At 41.0% G+C, this 23976-nt stretch overlaps 1 protein-coding gene across 1 annotated transcript; it reads left to right on the forward strand.

The window, feature by feature from the left end:
• The first annotated feature begins 324 nt into the window (after positions 1 to 324).
• Positions 325 to 22593, forward strand: LOC105356846 (MORC family CW-type zinc finger protein 3-like). The gene is made up of 19 exons (XM_023950535.2): positions 325 to 472; positions 1332 to 1404; positions 1518 to 1650; positions 1849 to 2075; positions 2254 to 2404; positions 5263 to 5410; positions 5570 to 5698; positions 5784 to 5903; positions 5983 to 6080; positions 9531 to 9638; positions 9708 to 9836; positions 12761 to 12835; positions 12915 to 12954; positions 13067 to 13177; positions 14891 to 14990; positions 15062 to 15137; positions 20236 to 21055; positions 21587 to 21678; positions 21767 to 22593. Exons 1-19 carry the CDS (start codon positions 434 to 436, stop codon positions 21903 to 21905), a joined length of 2808 nt encoding a protein of 935 aa, XP_023806303.1. The 5' UTR covers positions 325 to 433; the 3' UTR covers positions 21906 to 22593.
• Positions 22594 to 23976: the final 1383 nt, after the last annotated feature.

A 23976-nucleotide genomic window follows, 5' to 3' on the forward strand; every position in this document is an offset into this window, starting at 1 on the left:
TAAACCTCACATTTATGGATTACTTAACCTTCTCAAACTATTACCTAAATCTTTACATTACATGAATCACAGGAATGCCCAGACAATGATTGCATAATTTATTTGGTCTATTTAAACTTTGTAATAGTCTCTTTTTTAAGTTGTGTATTTCTTTTCATATTTGTTTTTGTCTACCTTTATCTCATCATTGACACTGATGTCATTGACAGACATGCTGTGATTGTTTGTTAAATACTTGCTTCAATTAAAAAAAACTAAGGCTCAGATTACAACCCATTTCCAAATGGAAAAAAGACACAGTGGCTGTATCGGTCACGTGACTTTTCCTGGATAGATACGCGCACCGACACTGGGTTTCACTTTCTATTCTCCACAGGTGAGTCGACGCGTCTGTGTTGCGGGACCAACCATCAGCATCTGTTTCATTGGAAACATGGCAGCGCAGGCTAGTGGCGGGGTTCCGTTGAGCACGGTCAGTTTCACTTTCTTTGGCTGATTAAAATATGAATTAAAACGTTTACTTCATAATGAAAAAAGGTCGATTTTACATTTGCGGTTGATAAAAAAAATCATAAACACTGCGGTGTTGGTGGTGTTTATCACCATCTAAATAACCCATTAATGTTTAGGATGTTGTTAACTACCCACAAACTAAAATGTTGTAAATTCGAGTTCTGATAATGCAGTTGCACATGAAAACGGCTGGTTACAATTTGGTTAATGCAAATAAATCTAGGCTGTGTTGGCCAGTCTTTACATAGTGTGTGTGTGTGTGGGGGGGGGGGGGGGGGGGGGTAATCCAGAAAGCAAGATTAACCTACCCTGACTTTAACTCTGAACTCTCATACTGGTGTCCGCCTGAACCTGCTTACTCTGTACAACACTTACGTACAACTGTAATTAAATTATTAAGAAAAAAATAAATTAACATAAATGGCTCATTATCTTTTCAAATGGTAGTTTTGCTTTCGATTTTCTTTTTAAATCCAAACATTGTGATGTTTTTTTATTTGTTGTTTAGAACCTCATAAAATTATTCTTCTGAATCCTTCATGCTGTAAAATACATGCTAGTTGACACTTGGGAATATCTTTAGAGTAACAGATCTTGTGTGTTTTCCTGGAACTTTGCTTTGCATTTAAAGACCCACCATGTCATGATAATCTTTTGATCTTTTGTAAAGCAGTTACAAACACACGTGAGAAAAATCACACATCTGTCTAGGAAAATTTTATATTTAACAGATTTTATCATTATGTTTTTCAAAGATACTGTCTCTCATTTGGAGTTAAAGTTTAACATCAAGTCAAACTAACTTGTTGTTGTTGCAGCTTGCACCCAAGTATCTCCACACCAACTCTACCAGCCACACCTGGCCCTTCGGCGCCATCGCTGAGCTCATAGGTGAGTCATCATCATCAAGTGTATTACCATGTAATCTATTATGGAAATCTAAATAGTAAGAAAAAAAAAGTAGGTGAATGTTTTTGTGATCGTTGCTAATCCCACTTTCCCAGACAATGCCTATGATCCAGATGTCAGCGCCAAACAGTTCTGGATCGATAAAACTATGATTAAAGAAAAACTGTGCCTCACCTTTATGGATAATGGAAATGGACTGGACCATGAAACTATGCATAAAATGCTCAGGTACAGATTATAATATGTTGTAGTTTTTTTAAAGTTATAGAAAATGAGTTCTGTCTTTAAACTTCTCTTTCCATTTCTGAAATGTAAAACAATATTCTTTCCTTCTTTACTTTTGTTTGAAATGCACACCACAGAGACAGATATTTAATTTCATTGCACAAGTACCAAAAACATATATATATTTTGTTCTTATTTTAGTTTTGGATACAGTGACAAGACTGCAAAAAAAGGACACGTGCCCATTGGGATGTATGGAAACGGCTTTAAGTCTGGATCTATGCGTCTGGGAAAAGACGCCATTGTCTTTTCCAGGTCAAAGAGTGGAATGTGTATTGGGATGCTTTCCCAGACCTACCTGGAATTGATTGGTGCCGATCAAATTCAAGTACCGATTGTTTGCATCACAGAGAGGAATTTGAGCAGCTATATCCTTTTTAACTGACAATCTTTCATTTATTCGTTCATCCTATCTGGACGATTGGCGGTTAACCTGTTCTGTGTAACCTGTTTGACTGTTCTGTTTGTCTGAGCTTTGAATTGATCACACATTGTTTTTCTATTTGTTCCAACATGTTCTTTGCCGTTTTCCTTCACTGTCTTCACTTTCGGTTAGAGAGGAGCACAGAGCCAGTCTTCAGGATATTCTGTGCTATTCTCTTTTCAAAACACGAGACGAACTGCTCGCTGAACTGGACGCCATCACCTCTTCCTTCTCACAAACAGGCACACGAATCATCATTTGGAATCTGCGCAGGTCTGTCTGTTAATGTCATTTGGTGTTTTTAATAGTCTTGATATACGGTTGCATCAATACCTCACAGCGAGGAGGTGCTGGTTCAAATCCCGGCAGGGTCCTCTTTGAGTGGAGTTTGCATGTTCTGCAAGAGATTACTCCGGGGACTCCTGCCTCTTTTTACAACCAAAGGTTTATTAGTGGCTCTAAATTTTCCACTTTGAAGTGAAAGCGGCTGGTCTCATAAAGTCGCTCAGTTTTAACAAAAATACCAGCTAAAGCTCCTCTTTAGCGGTGTGGCTTTCTACAGAATCTGGTATCAGACCGTGGAAAAAGTGTACAAAACTATGAAGCTCAGAGACGCTAGTCTTTCTGCGTTCGGCGGCTGTTCGCACTACATCTCCCATGATGCATTGGGTTAAAGTGACAGCATCTCAGCGCACAATAAGTCATCCTTGTTAAACGTCTTGAAACCACAACGAACACACATCAAACAGTTTTTAAATCTTCTAACTTAACTTTTATTGCATCTTTTAGAAAAAAACAGCTGCAGCTTCCAGCTTTTCTGCCACAATTATCATAAAAATGCATGTGAGATTGCAGAGGGGCTGTAGATCAATACAGACAATGAGTTTCTCCTTGTGTTTAAGTTTTGGATACTGGTGTGCCGCGGTATTTTTGTCAAGGTAAAAATGTGCCATGGCTCAAAAAAAGGTTGAAAAACACTGTGCTAAAAACCTGCCCCTCCCACCCACGAAAACGAGCGGGTTCTCACGTGCTGACATAGATAAGTGAGGAACCACCCTCTCCAGGAAGAGTCTGCACTGCCAGTACCGCCTCCAGACTAACACACACACACTTTCTTCACAAAGCCAGCAGTAATTGATAAAAACGCTTTTTGTTTGGATGTTGTTGTTTTTTGTGAGCAAAACTCCAACTCTGGTTGACGTCATGAAATTGGCGACACCCACAAGGAGTGAAAGCCGATGCCTCAGAGATCGAGTCATTTTATTTATTAGGTTGAAAAAGAACTCATTAAAATAACTGATATTTAATTTAAAAAAAATTATTTTGTGTACCAAAGGTGAAATATGATAATATACTTGGATATTGTTTGCTATAAAAGGCTAAAGAATGGCATGGTCTAGTCCAGGGGTGCTCATTACGTCGATTGCGATCGACCGGTCGATCTTCAAGGACATAAGGGTAGATTGCAGGCCAGCAAAGATAAATAAATAAATAAAAATGTACTCCTTAAAAATCCACCAGCCAATCAAAATCCTCACCGAGAAGTACAGGACTTGATTGACATGCAGAATGGCCAATCGGACATCCTCTGATACATACGTCACTGCAGACGCATGTTTAAATACACTGAGCGCAAATTCTGTCTGCCATCAGAAAGTCTCTTCTGCCCCGCGGCACGTCAAGTCCCCGGCAGAAGACCACTCCGGACAACCGGAGTGTTTATTGAAGCCGCCCCGTGTTTCTCTTCCTGCAATCAGCTCTGCAGTTCTCGCCCGATAAATACGTGCTCATTTAGGAAGCTGTTTTTGTCCGTGGCACGCGCTTCATACGGAGCCAGCAGCGCTTTGAAATGCCATGCTCCCGGCATTGAATGGTTTACAACAGAACATGACATATGATGGTCACTGCTTTCTGTCTTAAAACGTCTCATCTGTTAATACAGAAGTATCTCTGTGTAATCTCACTGTGTAGTTTTTAATCATCAGTACATAAAATAATGTTCAATTTTCAAATAAACATGTAACTAATAAATATAACTAACAAACATTTACTAATAGTATTATTAGTAATATCTAATATATATATATGTATATATGTATATATATATACAGCGGGGAAAATAAGTATTGAACACGTCAACATTTCTCTCAAAAAACATATTTCTAATCGAGCTATTGACATATGAAATATTCACCATATGTCGGCATCAACCCAAGTAATGCACACATTGAAAGAAATCCAAACATTTATGTCCATAAATAAAGTTATGTGTAATAAAGTGAAATGGCACAGGGTATAAGTATTGAACACATGAAGAAAAGGAGGGGTAAAAAGGTCTGGCAAGCCAAGAAAGCAGCTGGAGTTTGTCAGTATTCAGAAGGTTAACCTGCCCCCTATTAGTGCAAAGTAATATCAGCTGTTATAGTCCTGATTAATGCCTTTTAAAAAAAAGGTTTCTCACCAGCAAGGTGTTAGACAAGAAGCATTGCATGATGGGTAAAAGCAAAGAGCTGTCCAAAGACCTACGCAACCTTATTGTTGCAAAACACACTGAAGGCATTGGTTACAGGCGCATTTCTAAACTTCTGAAAGTTCCAGTGAGTACCATTGGGGTAAAAGGTAAATGGCGTATACTTACTTCTACCTTCTTACGAAGGCCCAAAGCACTTTACAGTCACAGTCCCATTCACCCATGCACACACACATTCACACACTGGCGCCAACCTCCCACCAGAGGCAAGGTGGAGTTCAGGTCTTGCCCAAGGACACTTCCACACATGGGCATGAAGGCGGGAATCGAACCTGCAATCTTATGATCATGGGTCGACCACCCTACCGCTGCACCATGGCCGCCCACACACACGGGCCATCATCCGGAAGTGGAAAGAACACGGCATTACCATAAACCTGCCACTGCCTCTGCCTCCTTAAATTTAGTGAATAAAACGTGTTTGACACGTAAACATATGCAAACATCTGCAGTAGGGATTCAAAGGTTCAATTTCCCCACAATTGGGTTGAAAGGTGTAAAGTGCAGTCCGGTTTTAAACCAAGAATTGTGGCATACCAAATACTTTCAAAACATAAATGTCTGGTAGCTCGTTATTCTTCCTGATGTGTTTTTTTAACAGAACGGATACAGATGTCCCAGAGTTTGACTTTGAGACGGATCGCTATGACATCCGAATTCCCTCTGAGGTCTATGAGGCAATCGGTGACCCTTCAAAAGTTTCAGACAGGATGACATCCCATATTCCTGAGACTGTTTACTCTCTACGGGTGAGAAGCAGAACACGTCCCCAGCTTTTGTTTAGTATAGAAGTTTGTCTTGGTTGTCTCGGTAGTGCTGTAGTTTGAGTTTGTCTGACTGGACGATGTGCATGAATGAACAAATTGCTCGTCTGCATTGATTAAAGTTACTGTGTTTATTGTGTGCAGGCATATTGCAGCATTCTGTACCTAAAACCTCGGATGCAGGTGGTGTTACGAAGTAAGACGGTCAAAACGGTGCTAATTGCTAAAAGCCTGGCCTGCATGAGAAAGGACTTTTACAAGCCCGTCTTCATGGTATCCTTGCATGGAGGTATCACTGCTGTACTTTTGTAAGTTTATTTTCCTGCTTTAGATGTTGTTTCCTTAAATGTTATTCTAGAACAAACGGATTCCCATACATTTTGGTTTCAACACCAAATCAAAAGATCAGTACGGTGTCATGATGTATCACAAAAATAGGCTGATCAAAGCTTATGAGCGTGTGGGCTGCCAGCTCAAGGTGAGTAGCGTCCACAAAAGACTTTTAACTCAGTATGACCCTCAGGGTTTGTAATGTTAGGATGTGCTGCATTTAACAGGCCAACAACATGGGTGTTGGCGTCATTGGGATCATAGAGTGCAACTTCCTGGATCCAACACACAACAAACAGAGCTTCATTGAGTCTGATAAGTACAGGTATGAACAGAAAATGTGGATTCACAGTTTGAATTGTGTTTTGAATTGTGTTCTTCTTTTCTGAATCAGAATCATGTTTATTGTCCTATGCAAAACTTACACTGATATACGAAATGTCGTTCCAGTACAACCTGAACAATAGTGATGGGTAGATGAGGCCTCGTGAATCGTTTCGACACATTGCCCAAACTGTCTTGATACTGTGTCGATACTGTGTCACTTAATACTGCCTCCTGCTGGACCAAAAATATCACTGCAGGCAACCCAGTTTTGAGAAATTCTGCTGATATACTTATTACATTTAATCTAAACACAATATTTGTCAACATAGTTCCTCGTTCCCATCTCTCGCACTAATGCCCCAGCATTGAGGAAGTGATTTTAAATTTCACAGTTCTGCAGAACAAATGCTACATTTAACCTCCAAAATATAAGATGATTTATTTCAAATAAGAGTCCGTTTGAAATGGATTTGTATTCTGTTGGATCAAGCGGAAACCAAGAGGAACGGGGGCCAAAAAGCCAAAAACACTATTAAAACTATTGAATAATTCTACGAACCTCATTAAACAACACATCCAACATAGGGGTGTTAGAAAAATCGTTTCGGCAATATATCGCGATAGTTCATTTGGCGATACTTGTATCGATTCACAATGCTGCTAGGACGATATTTATTTAATTATTTCTGAGCGTCCTTCAGTGTCTGACTCTTGTTTTCCACTTCCCCTCTGACCGCTATTTGGCAGTAGAGCACACGACGCATCTTTGAGCAGCAATACACCACACAAGACAACAGGAAGACAGTAGCTAGAGGCAGTTTGTTCTGTTGTTATGAGACATAAACTTCTTAGTTTTTACTTGGGATGAGCACTGAACTGAAACTCTGTGCCACGTTGTTGCCAGCAACATATGAACATGCGGATTGAGGTGCTTTTTAGCGGCTCAGATAAGAACGAGTGAAGCACTGCAGCTTCACGGTGGCTAATAGTCTAATGCACTTAGCATCAGCTAAAATTCTATTGGCAAAGTGGGCCAAAGTTCTGCAGAACCTCCAAGCAATGGATTCTAGTTTAGCGACCAGATCGATCAGAGTGATGTGTACAACGCTCTCAAAAAAAAGGGCAGCATTGTGGCGATGACCATTACTGGTTTACTTCCGTTTGTGTGAGAAAGCCTGGCTGCAGCTGCAGTGCAGGCCGTGATGTAAACAAAACATTTTTGACACATTAAGCGTCTCCTTCATCCTGTCATGCTGCTGCATCATCATCACACTTTATTGTTTCTTCAAAGAGTTAGCCCCCCCCCCCCCCCCCCCCCCCACTTCATTTTTTAAGGACCTGTTTTACGCTCTTTTTGAAAGTATTGGAGAAGCTACATTAAGCAATATTGAAAATAAACAGCACTTCATTTCCTTCATCACACTTTAAGATCTTTATTGGTTATGGCACATTCATTCCTTTTTTTTCTTATACTCAAATATATTTTGTTGTGGAAATCAGACAATGTTGACTGACTCCTACCTTTCTATACTATATCGGATAAACAAGATGGCGCCGTGAACGGACGCCTGTTGCCAAAGCTCCTGTAATCATGTTTGTAACATGTTGTAATCTTTTTTTTTTCTTTTTCCTTATTCTTCTCGCCCCAAAGCCGCTGTGTGAGCTGGCGGTCTGAGCTCTGCTCGGAGAAATAGTTCTACCGGGAGACACGGTTCTCCTGAGTCCGGCAGCTCGCTAACCCAGAGCGGCAGGACGTATTGCAGTTTGAAGCGTCCCACATGTAACAAAGCATCCTCCGCTCTCCTCAACTCAAAACTATAAGTCCGGCTGCTCTGCTCAGAGACACAGTCCGCTTGGTCCACCGGTAGCCGAGCCCGAACCGCACAGAGTCCGGACGTCAGAAGGCACTCCTCCCCGGCACCCCCCTCGCGAGCTCAGGGAGAGGCGAGGAGCCCACGGGGCGAGGGCAGAGCGCAGAGGAGTCCGCGCTTCGCACCGTGCATCCGCGGAGCAGCCGGTCGGTCCTGTTTGAGCTCAAAGCTTTCTCTGAAGCACCAAACCATCTATGCATGACATAAACCAGAGCAGTAGTGACACACGATCGGAATAACTGTTTACATGAACAACGGTCGGATCAAAAATCGGCATAACCCACCTATCTTGATCGGAAAGAAGTTTTGATCCTAACGAGTCTGACCGGGGCAGAATATTCCAAACGGCGTGTTTACATGACGCATTTTTCTTCCAATCAGGCATTCTTTCCGATTACTTTTGTCCATGTAAACGCAGCTAGTGGCTGCAAACATTGATGGAGAGGAGGTCACTGAACAAGCTCTTACCCATCATGGACAACCCGGCCGACCCTGTTCTGGACAAACAGTGGAGCTGCTTCTCTAGGATGCTCAGACAGCTCAGCTCCAAAACTGTCCGACACCGGAAATCCTTCCTACCAAATACGACAACACTTTACAGGGTAGCAGATAACTTTTGCACATTTTTGCACATCTTTGCTGGTGCTGTCTGTAAATAGCTCTTTAAATTATACAACCTTATGTGTTTACATTCATGTTAACATCTTTTGTTTTTTATATTCTATTTTCTCTTATGTCTGCTATACTTCTTTTACCGCTACGGTAACAAACAAATTTCCCACGTGTGGGATCAATAAAATATTTCTGATTCTGATTTTAAGTTATGAAAATAAAAGCTATTGGCAAAGCAGATTATCAAAATAAAAGCACTATGAATTTGCCTGGGTAAAAGCAAGTTATATATGAGATACAGTTGCATATGTACCGTATCGCCAGATTCCTGCCAATACATAACCCTAAATTAACACCTTATGTAAAGATTCGGTAAAAAAATTTAAATAAAAAAAGCCAAACACAGGTGGGCGAGGAAAACAGGGGCGCACGAGTTCGAGAATTTTTCAACAGCTGGAAGCTGGGCGCGCAACCGAGGCATCAAAAATGTTTTTTTCCTTCTACTCTGTTAAACTCACCGCTAGACTGATTTAGCGCACAAGTGACAGAAAAATAGCTTAAAGACTCATGATAAAACTAACTAAAACCCACCAAATTGACGCGGAAACTGACCAAATCAAATTTTCTCCGCAAAATCTACATCAAACCCACCCATTTGAGTGGAAGTATAATGTGGCAACACTGCTGGTAGACGCGCCTTCTTGTTTGGCTCCTCTGTGACACACAGACACAGTGGCTATATCTGTCACATGACCTCTCCTAAAGTGAATCTACTTTAGGAGCTCGACATGCAAGCTGACGCGTCGGTGTTGCTGGACCCATCACTACTGAACATCAGAGATACAACAGAAATACACACATACAGTTCAAAGTTGACTGAGGCACAGTCACGTTAGGTGCACCTTTTGTATTTACTCTTTATTAAACATTCCTGTAAGTTTAACCAGATTTACTTCTCTAAACAGAAGAACCACGAACAATTTAGCAATAAAACTTGATGAATACTGGAAGGAGATGCAGCACAGGAGGAAAAAAGAAAACCCAAACAACTCCATACCGGTGGAGGACACCATGTAGGTATAATCTGCTCTGACTGGCACCTTGTAATCATGGAAAGTAGTTGAACCAAACTGACTCTTCAGGAAGCGACCGGACCAGAACTGGGTGCAGTGTGATGGCTGCCTGAAGTGGCGCAGAGTCCCAGATGGGATTGATTGCAAGAAGCTGCCGGATGAATGGTTCTGCCGGATGAACCCGGACCCTCAGTTCAGGTAAAATGATGTTAGTCTTCTTGATTTTGGTTTGATACTTTGGAAATATTGAAAGTCTTACTTTTGGCCACTTGCTCCTAATTGAATTAGTTGTGTATAGTTAAGAAAACGCTCTTCAAAAAAAGGTCTCATGTTGAGTGACAACCAGGCTACATGGAGAAGATGCAAGAACTTTTCTTGACCTTAAGAAAAACAGCAACTCCCATTAATTAAGCTCCAGCTGACCCACGGCGAAGCACGGCTGTCATGCTGACCCAGCCGTCGCCCAGCGGGATCCTCGGTTCTCCTTCCTCCGCGGAGCTCGGCGGCTGGCTGCTGAGCGCTGGCATAGACCCAGCCGTCCCCCAGCACCTGGGTCCGCTCCAGCCGCGGGGAATGTGTTGATCTAATATATTTTTTCAAATGTTAACGCATATGATTTATAAAAAAGGTGCTCAATAGCCCTGGACCTATTGTCCTGCTACAACAAAGATGATTTTCCTGCCAACAGACCGTCAGCAGCCGTCTCGCTGCATGTCTGCATTTAAAGCACGAAGAGAACGTTTCTCATTAAAATGCAGAATAAAACAGAAACATTTTTCTTTAGAAATGCATTTGTAGTTCACTCTGTGTTAATATAAAACTTTTGTCACAATTGAACGTTTATCAGAAGAGTTATTGAAGCAGGAAGTCCGAATCTGTGAAGATCATTCTAACTTTACAAAGTCCTCTGAATCCTGCACTCTGGTTTTAGTTTTGACACAAGTGAATGTGTCAGAATTCAGAGCGCAGTTGTAGCGCACTTGTGATTTGCGCCAGCAGATTCGAGCACACGCAGAAGCACATTTGAGAAGTTGTAATCACAGATTTGAAGTCTTAACTCTAAATGAACACATGCAAATGGGAATTTGTTTGTTCACAGCAGAAGATTTTTACACACAGATGCAGATTTTTGGTGTGCAAGTTCTCACATTCTATATTACAAGTTCTCAGATCAAATCAACAAGTGCGTTCTTTTTGGAGCATATTTACCTTTATAACTGTGATTTGGACAGCAGAGAGCTTGTTCAGGAAATCAAGAACTTGCCTAACTTGCCATCAATGACTCTAAGTCTCCTTGAGCTCATCATTTCCATGTCTGATAAGGATCTATCAGAAATCTATTCTAACTTTTGGACTGCTCTCAGGATTGGACTCACCTTGCCAGTCACTGTGGCTCAAGCAGAGAGGAGCTTTTCAAAACTCAAGTTGACCAAGTCATACCTAAGGTCACCAATGTCTCAGGAGTGACTCGCTAACCTTGCCGTTGTTAGTATCAATCATTCAGTGGGGGAGCAGATTTTATGGGATGACGAGTTTGCATCAAGGAAGGCTAGAAAGGTTAGGTTTTAGTTAGTGTTTTCTGTTCTTAATGCAATGGTGCTGGGGTTGGACTCTCTACCACTCTGGAGTTGCTCATGGTGAAAGGCAGCAGGCTGGTGTGGGCTTACTTATGAGCCCCAATCTCAGCCGCCAAGTGTTGGAGTTCATCTCAGTGGACAAGAGGGTCATGTCCCCCGCCTCCGGTGGTTTCGGCTTACGGTCCAAACAGCAGTTTGAAGTAACCAGCCTTCTTGGCGTTTCTGGAAGGTGTACTGGAAAGTGCCCCAACAGGGGTCTCCATTGTCCTCCTGGGGGACTTCAATGCCCACATGGGCAATGACAGTGGCACCTTGAGGGGCGTGATTGCTGATCTGATCTCTGATCTGAACCCAAGTGGTGTTTTGTTATTGGATTTCTGTGCTTGTCATAGTTCCTCCATAACGAACACCATGTTCGAGAACAAGGGTGTCCATCAATACACCTGGCATCAGGACAACCTAGGCAGGAGGTCAAGGATCGACTTTGTAGTTGTTTCAGGTGACCGTCAGCCTTGTGTCCGGGAATGGATGAAGTCCGCCCTGAGTACCTCAAGTCTCTGGATGCTGTGGGAGTGTCTTGGCTGACACGTCTCTACAGCATCTCGTGGCAGTCGGGAAAAGTACCACTGGATTGGCAAACAGGGGTGGTGGATCCTCTCTTTAAGAAGAGGTACCGGAGGTTGTGTTCCAACTACCCCAGATCCAGGAACAACAGTGCGTTTTCCATCCTGGTCGTGGAACAGTGGACCAGCTCTAGGGTGCTGGAGGGTTTGTGGGAGCTTGCTCATCCAGTCCATATGTGTTTTGTGGATTTGGAGAAGGAGTTTGACAGCGTCCCCGTATCCTGTGGAGGGTGCTCTGGGAGTATGGGGTCCAGGGAGCCTTACTGAGGGCTGTCCGGTCTCTGTATGACTGGAGCAAGAGCTTGGTTTGCATTGCCGGTAGTAAGTCAGACCTGTTCCCAGTTCACGTTGGACTCTGGCAGGGCTGCCCTTTATCACCAGTTCTGTTCATAGTTTTCATGGACAGAATTTGCAGCAAGGGGCCGGAGGGGGGCTGGTTTGGGGACCACAGGATTTCCTCTCTGCTCTTTGCAGATGATGTTGTCCTGTTGGGTTCATTGAGCCAGGACCTCCAGCGTGCATTGGGGCGGTGTGCTGTCGAATGTGAAACGGCTAGAATGAGGGTCAGCACCGCTAAATCTGAGGCCATGGTTCAGGTTTGGTAGTGACGGATGGATGGCGTTCAGTTGAATTCACAGAAGTGTCATTGTTTGAAAATTGATGATGGAGTCTTTGACATATCAAAATACATCTGTGAAGGAAAAAGCCTGGAGCGAGATTTGTTATATTTGAACAATTTCAACATTTCACACAAAGCCTCTTGCAAATGTGAGTACATGGGCTAGTATCAGTTAGCAACAGGCCAGTGTGAACACTATATGTTAAAAGTGCATTCAAGAACCTGCGTTCAACGGGTTCTTGAATGGACCACACATGCTCATTGTGGACGTAGTATTAATGTTTCTCCTTTTTGCTCCTTCAGGAGCTGCAACGTAGAGGAGGAGCCAGAAGACTCAGATGATGAACAACCATCATATCGCAAAACCTACAAAGAACAGTGAGATCGGTTTCATTTTCAGGAGGGAAATATAAAAAAAATACTTGCATGAATTTTTAAACAACTTAATTTACTACAGGGAGAGGGAGGACAAGATGAAAAAAGAGAAAATACAACAGGTACACCATCTGCTACTGTGAAGCAGTTTTATTTAATTCTGTTATTTAAATGTTTTACTGCTAAAGTTAATATTCAATTCTTTAAATATTTTGAAATGTTTTCTGTTGTAAGGCTCGACAAATTCTTGAACAGCAGGAGAAGGAGCGTTTTGCTGCGATCGCGGCACAAAACAGCGCTCTCAAAAAGCAACATGACAAGCTGAGACGACAGCTGCGTCAAATGGTACATCTGCTTCATTGCTGAAACGCGACCTTTGCATATGCTTTGAATGTACGGTCACAAAAGATGCTTAGATCCGGTGGAAACAAGAACCATTGGCTGCAAAGTTCGACTGGGGTGAGTGTTGCCAGACAGCAGAGGGTAGAGGCGTGGAAGAGTTTAGCAGAGGTGGCTTTTGTGGTGATGGAGACACTGTCAAATGAGGTTAAACAGGACCATGATGTTTGCAGATGACACTGTGATCTTTAGTGGGAACAGGTGGAGGAACATCTAGAGGTGGAGCTTTGGGAAGGAGAAGAATGAAGGTCAGCTCCAGCAAGACAGCGTATTTGTGTGTAAAGGAACGCATCTCAAGTGGAATAATGAGGTTACAAGGAGCAGAGAGGCAGAAGGTGGAGAACTTTAAGTTCTTAAACTCAACAGATTATGGAAAAGAGGTGAAGAGTCGTTTGTAAAGTGATTGACAAGTGTCGGCAAGAATGAGAAGAAAAGCATAGAAGACTGGTGAAAGCAGCAATGTAGTTGGTGATTTAGAGACAGGAGGCTGAGCTGGAGGTGGCAGAGCTGTTAATGTTTAGGTTCTCTTTGGGATTGACAAGGATGGATACGAACAGGAATAATAGGATTTTATAAATTGAAAACGTTCAGGCTTTTAGTCGATTTCTATGGAAATGTTCTTCATCTTAAAATGCAATCTCACAGCATGCATAGAGTAAAGCTACATACCAGTAAATGTTTTACAGTTGTTTTTTGTGATTTATAACCAAGAATCATATTTAAAACTGTTATTTGAAAGGGATGCCAATAATAAGTGAAATAATATAGAAAAATAATATTGAAGAAAAATGAAAAAAAGAAAACCCTGAAAATAATTTCTGTCCAGGCTGCGGTCCAGCTTGGGATGCAACCATTTACTTTCCCAATGATTCGGTTCACAGTTTTTTTTCAGTCGATACGGTATATGATCTGTGTATTGCAAAGCAACAACATTCACTCATTCATTCAACTTAAAAAAACGTTTTTTCCCTTTGGGTTCAGGGGGCTCCTGGAGCCTATCCCGGCCACTCGTGGGCGAAGGCAGGGTACACTCTGGACAAGTCGCTAGTCTGTCGCAGGACCATAATCACACACCCATTCACACCTAGGGGCAATTTAGAGTAACCAATTAACCTTTGAAGCATGTTTTTGGACAGTGGGAGGAAGCCGGAGTCACCGGAGAGAACCCACGCAGGCACGGGGAGAACATGCAAACTCCACACAGAAAGGTCCCCCGTTGATATTCTGTTTCAGGTCCCGGGGGGCCTTCTTGCTGTGAGGCAAGACCGTTAACCATTGGGTGCAGCCAAAGCAAAAACAAAATATAAAATGTGTGTCGTGTGACACACATTTTGTGACGTGTGACGTAATAAAACAATAAATCCTTCTTAAATTTAGCAAAACGCCTGTTTAATACGTTCAATGTAAAGAGACTGGATTGCAGTATGGATGCAATAATTCACTTTCCCTTTGATTCGGTTCATTGCTGTAACATACAGTTCCGTTTTTGATCCAGAATTGAGTCATCCCCAAATCCAACAGGGTTTTTGTTTTTCAGAACACGCTAGAATTAATTCAGAATGTATCACAGAAATATGTTGGTTGGATTTACGGCTTACATCGATGACCAAACGTGTTTAAGATGATCAATAGTTCACAGGGACTCTGTCTCTTGTGCAGTCTCCTTCTACCTCCTCAAACGTGGGCAGCAGCTCCCTCCAGGAAGGTACTGTGAGGGCTGTGACCCCTCCCCTCAGAACTACTACTATTTCACAAGCGGGTAAGGAAAGCGCTCCTTGTTCAATCCTTTGATTTTTAAATAGTTTGAAATATTTTTTTTTCTTTGAGCAGCGATGAGTCCTTCCATGAACAACGGACTTCCAGTGGTTACTGTTGTGTCTTTGGTGTCTGCCAACCCCCCTGCTCTGTGAGTGACTCCTACACTGCAAAAAAAGAAAAGTTGGTAGAACTTAAAATTGTAAGGCAACAAACTTCGGTAAAATTTTGAGTTAAGGACCGAAACTCAATATTTTAAGTTTTGTGTTTTGGTTGTTTTCAAACTCATTTATCTAAGTTCTTCTAATTCAGTTGTAAGTTGTATGAACTCAAAAGTTCAAGTTGGATTAACTTTGAATCGTAATTTTGAGCAACTCAGATTTAAGTTACAGTGACCTAAAATGTCACGTCATCCTAGTTCTGAATCTTAATTTTTCACAACTCATGCTTAAATGTACAAACTTAATTTTTTAGGCTGTAACAACCGTAAATTCCGATTATTGATGGCTTCTCCAAAGGTTGAAATAACTTAAATTTGAGTTTTGAGAGCACCTCTGTTTTTGACTTTGAATACAGCTTCATAATTACACATAGTTTTTACCCTGCCACATTTCCATATTTCTTTATACAACCTAGATCTTTTCAAGATCATTCGGGCACAGGTGAGTAGTTACTGCTCACCTGCATGTGTGCAGTGGGACAAATATTTAAATTTGTCCATACCCTATGACTACAACAACATGAGGGTCACTTCTCTTCATAGCTCTCTAACTCAAGGTGTGGGAATCAACACTTCCCATGAGTCTTAGTTGCCATGGGCGGGGCTAAGGCCCGGTTCACCAAAGCATTGTTTACAAAATGGCTGAAGCCCTGGGGGTGTTCCAGAAAGAAGGTTATAGTTACAACGGTAAGTTTGTGGCTAAGGACGTTGATAACCTAAGCTTTCAGTTCCAGTGTTTCAGGATATGCCAAGTTGCCATAGCAACTCATGCTCTGAACATAACCTGGTCTGGAGCAGGTTTAGTTGAAGGTTAGTTTGTTTACAGAGAGGTGAAGCAGCATGGTGTGTCCATTTGAAGATGATTTAGTGGATGAAGAAGCTCAGATAATACTTTTTCCACCATGAGAGGGTGATAAAACCACATATGGATGTTGGAAAGATAAACTTTTTTACTTTGATCTAACGTAATTATTTGCTTCAGTTAAGATAAATATATTTTTTTGTGTAGTCATCTTAAAAATAACATGTAGTTATCAGACAGTTATTTTACTTTCATTCAAATTAATTCAATTAAGTAGGTGTAACTTTGATGCTGCTGTTAGATCGGCACCGCAAGGAATTGTGGGATACAACGTACTTTATGTACTTGCTAATACTTATGTCATTAAATAAGAGTTAAAACTTCTGCAGACACTTCTTAACAAACCACTCAATCAGTGGACATTGCCAACTCCAAAAGTTGGCATTCCCGCATTTCACAATTAAAAAAGATAAGTTCACAGAACTTTATCACACTGTAATGAAATACAACTTAGATATATAAGTACAGACAACTCAATAAATAATGTTGAACTGTACGACTACCTTAACTTGCTGAACTGACTTAAATTGTTGAATTGATTAGTAGAACTTAGATTATATAGTTATTACAACATAAAAGATTTTGTTAAGTCAAAAAATTTAAGTTGGATTTATTACAGTGTAAGACTGAAGTGTTGATTATGCAGAATATATCTGGATTCCATCTACTGTTTTTGCCCTGTTGGTGCCAATATTTTGTCCTCTTTTAGAATTTTAAAATCCAGTTTTATGCAGTTATATCAATAGATTTTTTTCCTTTTCTTTTTTGCTCACCTTTCTTGCGTTCGAATTTTCTCACTACTCACTACTTAGAGCAATATATAGTGTGCTCGCCATTTTTTTAGGCTGTTCAAATCTACAATTCTAACATTTAATGCCCTGATAGTTTCCCAGAAGTCTCTGCAACAAAACTATTTTCCATTGATGGTCACTAGATTGGCAAATCTAAAAATACACCAAAATGCATTGCGTTTGGATGATTTACTGTTTGAAATTAATGTATTTAAATGTATTTTTTATAAATCATTTAACTTTCAGGATACAGTGGATTTGTAGTCTTCATAAAAGGTTCATATTTATTATTTTTTTTACATCTGCAAATGGATGAGCTGAGCGTAATTCTACGTTCACACCGACTGTAACTGACTTATTAAATTTGTGTCTGCTGCCTCTTTTTCGATGCTCCTCAAATTTGCTGCTCAATACTTCTGTTACTGCAGGGGTTTTGGGAAGCACCCAGGTGCAGAGAGGAGGAGCCAGAAGGTTCCAGGAACACAGGTCTTTAAGAACTGATGAGTCCAAAAATACTAAACAAAATCACTGCAGCAGGCAGGCAAACTTGAAACTCGAAAACACTTTAAGGACAGAGGAACTCGGGAGCATCAAACAACATCAAAACTATGGATCAGCACAGGAGGAAGGGAAAGACAGGATTTAAATACATACAGAACAGACGAGACACAGGTGGAAACAATGAGAGCCGATGGGGACTAAAAGTACAACACGAAACAACAGCAAAACAGAAAGCCTATCAAAATTAAACAGGAACTGAACTCAAAACTATGACAGAAACAAAAGAGAACCAGAACACAAAAGCAAGGAAACTAAAACTGTGACAACTTCTCCAAAAAATTATTTATAAACCTGAGGCTCCAGTTGCAAGTGGGAGGAGCTACTATTATGTTTAAGCATTGACTGTATATCTCATTTCCAATGCCCAGAAGACACAGATGATGTTGAGAGTTCAGGTTTATTTATTTTAAAAAGAGCTTTTTCAAAAGTATTGATACGCACATTTCCATGTCTGAGTTCATGAGGTCATTTAAAGTCTTTTTTTTCACCTTCTACTCCAAGAGCTGCATCTGAATGACGTCACTTTCAGCAGAGCTTCTGTGTCTCTGTAACCCGGTTTGGTAACTTGCTGCCCCAAGGACAGAAAAAATAAAAACAAAAATCATAATCTCTCAATGCAAATTAAAAAAATTATCATGAAGACCCACTCCAAACATCTTCTGATCTATTTTAAAGATCAGTGGCAGGACGGAGAGCATATCTATGTTTGCCATGAATGACATATGACGTGAATAATTAATTCATTCACATAAATTAATTATTGCGTAGGAACAAGATATTGTTTTGTGGGAACGAGATATTATTTCGTTCGCACAACTAAATTATTGCGTGGTGGGAACTAGGGACCGGTATCGTTAAGGCTTTAACGGTACTACTACTCTTATTGGTACTGCTTATCGATCCGGTATTCTAACAAAACTTTTATCGATACTTTTTGTGGATGAAAAATAAATAAATAAATAACAAATTAAGAACAAAGTGTTTTATTTCCTCGTTATGCAACAACATTGTTTTCTTTTAACAAAACAATTTACTTTATACATGATAATGTAACAATACAAACCTGGTGGGCGTGTGGATGTGCTAGACCAGGGGTCGGCAAACTGGACCTCTCAAAGAAAAATTTTGATCAGTTTCCCACTGAGATGAAAGCAGAGAGGGAGCCGCAACACTAGGTGTGTTAGAAAAAGGTTTTTGCCGATATCTAGTGATAGTTCATTTGGCCATACTTGTATTGATTCGAAATGCTGTCAGGATATTTATTTCCTAATTTATTTTAATTATTTTTATTCTTTATGAGCGTGATGTTTCCTTTGATCTTTTGTCCATTTTCCACAACCTTGAACAGACATTTCCATCTGTCAAACACCCAGAGTTAAGATGAATGAGATGATGGAAACAAATTCACTTTGATGCAGAGTCCTTTTTATTTTTTGTTTTATTTAAATCCAGTAAACCCAATAAATTATATTAATTTTTTGAATGATAACTATTTTTTATTAGTAAGCAGCTGTTAGTTTGTCTGGAATCATAAGCGGTGAGTCTAAGCCCCGCCCCCGCCTCTCTACCTGTTCGTTGTTTCCCCCACATGGAACCCACCCTCCAGTGTGTTCAACATACGGTCATCATAGGAGCACGGTGACAAGATAGTAGGGGCGCCCTGACACAAATTTAATTCATTTTACGCAGAAATGGGTGGTCTTAGTCCAGGGGGATAAAAGGATTATTTGGGGGGGGGGGGGGGGGGGGGGGCGCTCATGTGTCCCTACGATATCGCCACTGACTGTCTTTGTAGAAGAACTTTACATCCCATAACAGACTCTGTAGACACACCCACTCCGTGCGTTCACGCTGCTCTCTTCCTCCTGCTTACTCGCTCTACCTGACAGTGTTAAAGGCACCATGACAATCTGAGAGCATGATAGTTATTTTACAAAACCCCAGAGAACCGCAGCACAAGGAGGAAAGAGCCGCATTTTGGAGCGTTTAGCTCTTTCCGCCATCGTATATCTTTGGTAGCGTTGTGTCCACGTCCTTGTCGGGTCTGTGCGCACGCCGCGTACTGTCTGAACAACAGCCCCGCCCTCCGTGCACACAAATAGCCAGACAGACCCCTCCTCTTCAGCTAAAATAGCTAAATTAATATAATCATTAATTAACGGAAAATTGACTGAACTGGTGAGTTCAATATGGCAGATAGCGTTATTTTGTGGGACACACAAAAAAAAGCGACTTCTCCAGTACCGATATCAGAACCGTTGAGATCAGATCTTAACGATACTGCGGTCTTGAAGAATGTTGCCCCAGGGCTCGTTCAATACCGGGGCTCCGTACCCATCCCTAGAGGGAACGAGATATTCTTTTGTGGGAACAAAATATTTATTGTTTTACCGATGTCATTTCATGGGCTCAGTACACCTCGATATCAATAAAGAAATACGCAATTTGAAGCTTAATCTTCTGAACATTTCCCCTCATCATGAAAGAAATGTTACAAGAACATGTTAAATACACCCAAACCACCATTTTCATTAGAGTAGGAATTTACATTTTATGAGGAGAACGATCAGGTTCTCCTCCATGTTTGTTTTGGACAAAATAACGAATATATTAGCATATATTTAATATTTTAATATCACATAAAAGTCACACCTGAGTATGTGGCATCCCTGGCAAAAACATGCAAAAAAAACAACAAACATCACTTTACTCCAAAAAATACGGTATATAGTCTTTTAAGGTTTGGGCAGTGATTGACTTTGTCTGCTTCTTTTTTAACGATGATCCTAAGTTTGTTGTTTTTGCTTTTCAACAGAAAAAGAACACAGCCTTCTCCTCTAAGTACACCAAAAAGGCCCAGAGTGAATCTCCCACACAGGATCTCTGGAACATTGGCAGAAAGGGACACACGCTCTCCATCTGTGCCCCCTCATATGGAGGATTTAGACGACACCACCACCATTAACTACATTTCCATTTTGGAGTCTAGTAGCACTCCAATGCCAGCAAAGCCTGTTGATGATGTAACCAAAGTGCAAAAGGAGCAGACAGAAGAGGGCGTAAATGGTGTCAGCATGCTGTTGGATTGCACTGACGACGCTGCCGTGGAGTCCCCCTCGGAAAAAAACACTGCAGAAACGGGACGTCCCACAGTCACCGTCAGTGGGACGGAGGAGAGCCAAAGTCTAGCTGAAGGGAATCAAACTGTTGAATCAAACAGAGAGACACATGTTGAGAAGAGTACTACTGAGGTACAGAAGCAGCAGGATGATCTGTTGGAGCTTCTCCAAGACGCCATCCAGGAGAGAGACGGCTTCAAAGAGGAGCTGCAGAAAGTCACCTGCCAGCTGCAGGAAATGCAAAAAAAACTGTCTGAGGCGAGCCAGAAGACGAGCTCCAAGCAGTCATTCCAGGCGGAGAAAAGTGAAGAAAGGGACTACAAGGCTTTGTTTGAGAGGGTCAAGCAGAAAGTGCAGGATCTGATGAAAGATAAACAGGCTTTAATAGCAGCTGCAAGAAGAGAAACTAAGCTTAGTGCTGAAGAAAAAGACATTGATGAGATTTCACTTCAAGTTGGATGTTTGGTGCAGGAGCTGGATAAAAGAAACCAGGAGCTGGACGAGCTCCGTTTACAGGTGGGTAACTCAGTTTCTAATGTTCACATGTCTTGATAAAACATTTCTTACTTGAACACTAACATAGACTGACTCTGAAAGGCTGCAGTTGTTTTAGTATCAATTGATTGTAAAACTAAAGGGTGGGATGAGGGTCAGAACCATCAAGTCCAAGCCCGTGGAACTTGATCAGAGGAAGGTAGTTTGTCTTCTCCAGGTGGGTAGAGAACTCCCGCCCCTGGTGGAAGAGTTTAAGTATCTCGGGTTCGTGAGAGAGGGAAGATCGGAGCGTGATATTGACCGGTGGATTGGAGCTGCGTCTGCTGTTATGCCGTCACTGCACCAGTTCGTTGTGGTGAATAGAGAGCTGAGCCAGTTGGCGTCTAGCTGCCAGGGCTTGGAAAACGTTAAAACCATAAGTGTCACAGTGATGAATAAAAAGCAAATGAAATGTAAACGATAATATTATTGATTTAAGCAGCTCATTTCGTATTTTGGTTTCATCAACATGCTCTAAACCTGTTACTGTTCTCCATTGGTGTTCACCATCAGCTCAACAGCCTGGAAGAGGAAAGATTAAGGCTGGCTGCTGAGTGTGCAGAGAAACCAGGAGGATCAGCAGAACCTGATGAAGCCAGGAGGAGGTTTGTCTGTTGATAAATCATTCTACTATATTGAGAGTTAAATGACTAACAATCACCTCTAAAACTGTTTTTTGTTTTGTCCCTTTAGTTTGATTGAACTGCGTCAAAACGTCGGGCGGCTTCTTGTCTCCTCCATGCCGGCTCTTGAATTGGATCAAGTGAATTATGAATGTAACGTCATCGATGAAATCCTGGAGCAATACCTGTCCGGCATAGATTCCAACTGATGCCCCCCCCAAAATAAAGACATATTTTACAGATGAAAAAGGTGGAACGCTCATCATGATGGTCCTGCATAAACCTGGACTGATGAAAATGTCCCTTTCAATCACAAAAACAATCCTTTGGGTCTGGGAAGAACTTTCTTAAAAACGCTTGTAAAGCCATTTCTTTCTTTTCAGTGTTAATACTGTCTGTTATTTTTCACTCATTTCAAACCCTGTTTAATGTTTTCTTTTTTATACTCAAGCAAAAAAAATACAAATAAAAGAACTGCATATGTTTTTAAACTGTTTTATTACATTTATTGTTATTATATATTTGCTTTGCTTCTCACTCCTATATAGATCATGAGATGAATTCTTGTGTGACCATCTATGGTAGTATGGATGCTCGAACTGTTTTGTTGTAAGAGTTTTCTTTCCCGGAAGCAAATTCAGACACAGTGACATTTCACACGCAGGAGTGCGACACCAGCTTTAAACTGTTGTTTTTAAGATGCTGTGTAGACGTTTTTTTCTCTTTTGCAGCTGTGTGATTTTCTGCTCTTTTCAATCCTTTAGAGCTGCCAAAGAAATTGTAATCTATGGGCCGCCCTAAATTCAATAAATGCGGAAGGCAGACATTTGGGAACTCAGAGCTGATTTGGAGATTTGCATGAGTAAATGTTCTGTCTGTCTCTCCTCAAGAAAGGCATCTAGTGAGTCTGTGTCCTTCCTTTCTTCATGCATATATTTGGGAAATGTTGGTTTATCTCTAAATTCAACAATATGAAAAACCCAATAATTGAAACATTATTTGCAAAAGCTATTTTTTTGTGATTAATATACACACAAGTACTGGTACACACATACAGTGCACAGCATAAATGAGTACACTCCACTACATTTATCAGAAAACCTTTACTGTCCCTTCAAAATCAAGATTTTCTGTGAAATACTAGGCTACAAAATACACCTACAAAGGTGCGCCATTGATTGCAAACAAAATATGTTCATTTGTGCACACAAGTGATTTTTCTAGCAAATTAATTTAAGCCCATGTGGCAAAAAGGAGTACACCCCAGTCCTAGTCTTAGGAGGAAAGCCGAACTTAAGACCACAACATTCTAATTAACAGGCATTCAACCACAAGTGAGTTTAGTGATTCATTTAAGAGGTGTCCAGCACACAGATGACTAGAAAAGGGCATTTCTTAACAAAGAAAAGCCCCTCCCATTTCATGCTGTCAGTAATGGCTCTCCATGGAAAAGAAATGTCACAAAATCGGAGAAGGGAAATCATTTCTTTGCAGAAAAAAGGTGAGGGGTACAAGAAGTTTAGCTAAGCTTTACATGTCAGTCAAAACACTATCACAAAAGTAATCCAAAAATTTAAGAAAGATGGAAGTGCAACCATCTAACAGAGACATTCATGGGAGCTAACAATGAGTTTTATTGCTAGAGGAGACAAGCCCGCTTGGAAAGCCTGGCGGACAGTGGCGGACTGCGACGCCATCTTGGTGAGGTCGTCGGCGCCCACATGACAATGCTTTCTATATGCCTTTGGTGGCATCTAAGTATCATTTGTGTATATATATATATATATATATATATATAATTTATAAATATAAACATAATATGTTGTTATTAAACATCACCACAGGAGCGTCTTCTGATGAGAAGGAAAAAATCACCACGCAAGTTCACTTGAGTGACCGTTTCCCGTGACGCTATACGTCTAAGGGGCCGTTCGAATGGCTGAAAGCGAGCACGCCTGCTTTACTGATGAGTTTGATTGACAGATTCATTAGCCAATGTTAACATTAGTTGACCTGCAGTGTGAAGAGAGTCGCAATATTCACTGCAGAGAAATCTCTCACAAATGTGGGGAGTGGGAGCGGGTTTGTGAATGCACATTCTAAAATTCGCACAATCTGTGAGTTCAAATTACAAGTGTACCTAAAAATCATGTTTGTGAAGCATCTGTTGTGCATTTCTGAAAAATGTATTGTGTATTTCTGAAAAATATATTGTGATTTTGTGAAACACAGCATGCACATTTGTGAGAAACACTTATTGTGCATGTGTGAAACAGAACG

This window comes from Oryzias latipes, chromosome 21 (assembly GCF_053564925.1).
Source record: "Oryzias latipes strain Hd-rR chromosome 21, Olatipes_Hd-rR_3.1".
Lineage (NCBI taxonomy): Eukaryota > Metazoa > Chordata > Actinopteri > Beloniformes > Adrianichthyidae > Oryzias > Oryzias latipes.